At 49.9% G+C, this 5619-nt stretch overlaps 1 protein-coding gene across 1 annotated transcript; it reads left to right on the forward strand.

Annotated features, from left to right (window-relative positions):
* The first annotated feature begins 4643 nt into the window (after nucleotides 1-4643).
* On the forward strand, nucleotides 4644-5105 carry LOC136510984 (uncharacterized). The gene has a single exon (XM_066505243.1). The coding sequence runs from the start codon at nucleotides 4644-4646 to the stop codon at nucleotides 5103-5105; it is 462 nt and encodes a 153-aa protein (XP_066361340.1).
* The last annotated feature ends 514 nt before the right edge of the window (nucleotides 5106-5619 follow it).

The raw sequence follows: 5619 nt of genomic DNA on the forward strand, positions 1-5619 counted from the left end.
AACCATAATAGATTTAGAAGTCATAATAGCACCTCTCTTGAGTCTAAGTCCAAATATAATTTGAATCACTAGCTCACCGTACAACAATAATAACAACTGATAGAGATATAGGGACTGTTCAGCTGCATTATAAATAATTGCTGTTGCAACCACCGACTGTTCGCCTAAACAGTCATTTAGCTCATTTACCCACTGTTCAACGTTGTGGGGGGCATGACCCTAGATACCCACGATAGACCACATGGGCAGTGCCCCCAGGGGCGGCCCAACCCAAAAGATGAAGCCTTGCGGTTCACGATGCTACTCAGCACCTCCCGCAAGACACCGGGAAGATATCCTAAAGATACTACGAGATCTATTAGGATACGTATGATCCCATGATTCCTGTAATCTATTATTACTTTCCGATTATCTCCTAGATCTAACTGACTTGTAACCCTGCCCTCGGACTACATAAGGCGGACAGGGATCCACTCCAAACTCACGCAATATCATATGATAGCCAATACAATTCAACAGACCACAAGAGTAGGGTATTACGTCATACTGATGGCCTAAACCTGTCTAACTCATGTGTCTCTATTGCCTTCTTGTTCTCGATTACACGTATCTCTACCGATCAATCTACCTTCGTAGAATACCCCTCAGAGGACTACCGACGATATTCTGTCGACAGTTGGCGCACCAAGTAGGGGTGTACATGTTGTTTCTATATCGAACAAGATGGTACGTTCTATAGGCTCTTCGTCCCACCCACAGCCTGGCCAGATCTTCATGGTCGGATCGATGTCATGGATCATCAACGCTGATGGAGTCGAAGAGCTCATCGAGCTGATGCAGATCAATACTGCGCCGATCACCCCAACACCTATGACTATAGATCCAAACGTAGAACCGCTTCCGAGGTTGTCTTAGCCGACAACTCACCGCCCGCTCCCCTGCTACCAGAGGAGGCAAATCAATAATGACAATCTAATTGCATCCATCGATCAGGTCGGCCAAAAGCTCACCGATTGCCTCTCCATCATAGAATCGGCTCTAACCACTCTAGTTCAGCGCCGATCACCCTCCAATCCAGATCTAATGGAGGATGCTTAGGAAACTCTAGGGGTTACGGCCCTATCCTTCGGGTTCACCAACTTTGCCGCCACCTACAAAGATGCCCTAAGGGGCAAGTTCACCGACCAGGTCAGAGATGTCCAACCTCCCGCCAACCAGATCACCGACCAGCCTCCACCGGTTATCAACATGCTACACGTCGGCCGACGCCCTGGAGCATCCCTCCAAACCATCCTGGAGGAGAATCCAGACTCTAAGTCCTAGGGCTCTATGGAGACTGTCGCCAAAACCTCCGCCAAACAACCTCCTCTTCCTCCCTTCTGTGGAGGCGCAATCTTTAACATCAGCGTCGACAACCCCCCGTGGGAAGAGGAAACTGAGGAGGACCGCATCGCCTACGTCAATAGGAACATCAACCGTGCATAGCACTAAGCAAATGAGGCCACCCTTGCGATGGTCGAGGCTCAGCTTGATTCGCAAGGAAGGCCACACCAACTCCACCGCAACCTCGACAATGAATTTGTCTATGTTGACGGCCACGACGTCTACAAGACCCCAAGCGCCAACCTGGCTGTGGCCGCCAATGAGCTCGCCAGGCTCCTATAGACACCGGAGGTCGCAAAGGTCACCACCATACTTAAAGTGGTGCACTACCAGGTCAACGAGATCCGCCAGGACCAGAGGCCTTCATACTCCACAAGCTCAATTCGTCGATCAGCCGCGCCAAGATCCAATCGCCACCCAAGTCATTTCACCGACCAGCACCACGATGATAGACAACCCCTCCAGGGGGAAGCTAGGGGCAACCACATAGAACACCCTTGCCAACACAACCAGGTGGTCAACCAGGACGTCCGAGCGCACCTCAACAATCTCCGAGATGCACGACAACATATTGACAAGCTCTATTTCGGTCATCATGAAGAAGAAGTATGCCACCATCAAGAGTACGAGCAAGAGTTCGGTAACCTAGACTCAGCTCTTAAGCTGCTCAACGTCGGCAACACTGCAGATCATGACACCGACAATCCTAAAGGGCCCCCAGCATTCTTGAGGGCACTCCAAACACTCCAGTGGCCCTGTGGTTTCAAAATCACTAGGGTCAAGCCCCACGAGGGACAGATGAACCCCACACATTGGCTATAGGCTTATGCCACTGCTGTTCATGCCACCAGAGGAGATACTAGTGTCATGGCAAACTATCCTCCCATCATGCTCACACCAACCATGATGAACTGGTTCACAAGCCTTGCCCTAGACTCCATCGGATCCTAGGAAGAGCTAAAAAAGGTCTTCATCGACAACTACATGACTATGTGTACTTGGCCGAGCACCAAGCATGATCTGAACCACATCTATCAGAAGTCATCTGAGCTCCTCCGTAGCTACATCAGATGCTTTTCTAAGATGAGGAATTCTATTCCTAACATCATGGAAGCTAAGGTCATTACCGCCTTCGTTCGAGGACTCCATCACCATGACCTCTGCTCTAAGTTCAATCGTAAGCTGCCAATGGGGACTGGTGAGATGATTACGACTACCAACAAGTACATCGACACCGAGGAAGCCAAGGTGCACTTCAATGAGGATGCGGGCACTCATTGCCCAACTCGCCACAGCGACAATCGCCTTGATGACCGGCACCATAATGACCACCGCTATGATGACCGCAGTCACCATCGGGACAGCGGCCGTGATCGGCCAGAAGGATCCAAGTCTAGTCAATATCGCCGCCGCTGACCAGACCACAATGTCACCACTGTTGATGAACCTCACGCCAAGCACAACTATGATGAGCAATACAAGAAGATCCTCAACGGCCCATGCCCTCTCCACAAGAATGTCAAGCATAAGATGAAGGACTGCCTCGGCTTGGCTAAGGAGTTCTAGGCCAAAAAGTAGGACGACAACAACGATGGAGCCAGAGGCCGCCGACTACCTGGGGGCAACAACAATGCCTTCTAGGATCATGACAAGGTGGTCGCCCCCATCTTTGGGGGCCTCGCCTCCACCAAAAGCAGAAGAGAAAGGAAGCTCACTGCCCGCTGGATGCTCACCGTCAATGCGGAAGATGCCGTCGCTAACCCCAGCTATCGTTCCTGGTTTGAGGTCCCCATCACCTTCAGTAGGGCTGATCAGTGGGCGAATATTCCTTACATAGGGCATTTCCCTCTCGTCCTCGACGCAACCGTCTAGAAAGTTCTTTTTAGAAAAGTGCTCGTCGACGGTGGTTATGCTCTGAACCTCCTCTTCGCCGGAGCCCTAAAGGAGCTAGGGCTCAAGATAGGAGATCTCACACCCTCCGACTCCTCCTTCTAGGGTGTGGTACCTGGTAGGGCATCCAAACTGCTTGGAGAGATCACCCTACTAGTATAGTTCAGCATGGCAAGCAACTACCGCATCGAGCACATCAACTTCTATGTCGCCGACTTCAATACCGCCTACCACGCCATACTTGGTCGGCCAGCTCTGGCCAAGTTCATGGCTGTACCACACTACACCTATCTGGTGTTGAAGATGCCTTCGCCTGCAGGAGTCCTGAACCCATAGGCCAACCTCTCCATCGCCTATGCCTGCGAGACAGAGAGTCTCGCTCTCGCCGAAGCCACCGACCTCTCCATCTAGAAGGCCAACGTGGTCACCGACGCCAAGACAGTGCCCGCCGATGACCTGGAGATCCTAGTGCTGGAGCCTCCACGTGCCTCTACCAAGTCCAAAGAAACCAAGGAGGTCGGCCTTGACCTCGACGACCCCTCCAAGACCATGAAGATTAGGGCTCACATCGACCCCAAATAGGAAAGCATGCTCATCTCCTTTCTACGTGCCAACACCGATGTGTTTGCTGTGAAACCTGCAGACATGCCGGGGGTACCACAAGAGAAGATTGAGCACTCCTTGAATGTCTCGCCGACCACCAAACCGATCAAGCAGAAACTCTGATGATTCGCGCTAGATAAGGAGGAGGCTATTTGGGTAGAAATAAAATGGCTCCTAGCTACTGGATTTATAAAAGAAGTGTATCATCCTGAGTGGTTAGCAAACCTTGTTCTCGTTCAAAAAAAGAATAAAGAATGGAGCATGTGTGTTGATTACACTGATCTTAACAAACATTGCCCTAAGGACCCCTTCGGTCTGCCTCGGATAGACGAGGTTGTAGACTCCATCGCCGGCTATGAACTGCTCTTCTTCCTCGACTGTTACTCCGGCTATCACCAGATATCCCTCAAGGAAGATGACTAGATCAAGACGTCATTCATCAGCCTTTTGGTGCGTACTGCTATACCACCATGTCCTTTGGACTCAAGAACACTAGGGCGACATACCAAAGGCCCATCCAGATGTGCCTCGATCAACAGATAGGCCGCAACATCGAAGCTTACATCTATGATGTGGTCATCAAGTCCAAGACTGCCGATAATCTCATCATTGACCTCGAAGAAATGTTCACCAACCTGAAAAGGTACATATGGAAGTTGAACCCTTCAAAGTGCATCTTTGGAGTTCCATGTGGCATACTGCTAGGCTACATCGTCAGCGCCCGTGGCATCAAACCCAACCCCGACAAGGTCTCCGCCATCGCCAACATGAAACGGCCAACGTCCATAAAGGATATACAGAAGCTTACAGGTTGCATGGCTGCTCTCAGTCGCTTCATATCGCACCTCAGTGAAAAGGGACTACCTTTCTTCAAACTCCTCAAGGCCACTGAGCGCTTCTCCTGGTTGGAGGAGGCAGACATAGCTTTTGAGCAGCTCAAGTTGTTTCTAACAAAGCCTCCGACCATGACGGTGCCTCGGCCAGATGAAACTCTTCTGATCTACATCACCGCCACTTCTCACGTTGTTAGCACAGCTATCGTCATCGAATGCGAGGAGGCCGAGCACGCCTATAAGGTGCAACGTCCGGTCTACTTCATCAGCGAGGTCCTTAATGAGCCCAAAACTCGTTATCCTCAGGTTCAAAAGTTGCTATACGCCATTCTGATCACGTCGTGCAAGCTCCGCAATTACTTTGAGTACTACAAGATCACCATGGTTACCGGGTGAAAGGTCCTAATGGCTAGAGGGGGGGTGAATAGCATATTAAAAATTTCTACAACAACACTTAGCAAACCGGTTAGACAATTATGAGGTGAAGCAAGTGTTGCGCTAGCCTACTAAAATTGCAAGCCATCTACCACAATTCTAGTTTATATAGTTTCTATCCACACAATAGCTATGTCACTATACTAAGTTAGTGCGCTCTCAAAAGCTAACTAAAGAGTCAGACTAACCAAACTAACAAGCTCTCATGACTAGCTACACTAAAGAGCTTGACAACTAGTTTGTGGTAATGTAAAGAGAGTGAGCAAGATGGTTATACCGCCATGTCGAGGAAGGAGCCAATCAATCACAAGAATGAATACCAATGAAGACCAATCACCTCAGAATCAAATGATGACACAATGATTTTTTACCGAGGTTCACTTGCTTGCCAGCAAGCTAGTCCTCGTTGTGGCGATTCACTCACTTGGAGGTTCATGCGCTAATTGGCATCACACGCCAAACCCTCAATAAGGTG

This window comes from Miscanthus floridulus, chromosome 16 (genome assembly GCF_019320115.1).
Source record: "Miscanthus floridulus cultivar M001 chromosome 16, ASM1932011v1, whole genome shotgun sequence".
NCBI lineage: Eukaryota > Viridiplantae > Streptophyta > Magnoliopsida > Poales > Poaceae > Miscanthus > Miscanthus floridulus.

What these genes read in the sequence shown, in the direction of transcription:
- LOC136510984 (XM_066505243.1), top strand. Translation starts at nt 4,644, where the DNA reads ATGAAACGGCCAACGTCCATAAAGGATATACAGAAGCTTACAGGTTGC.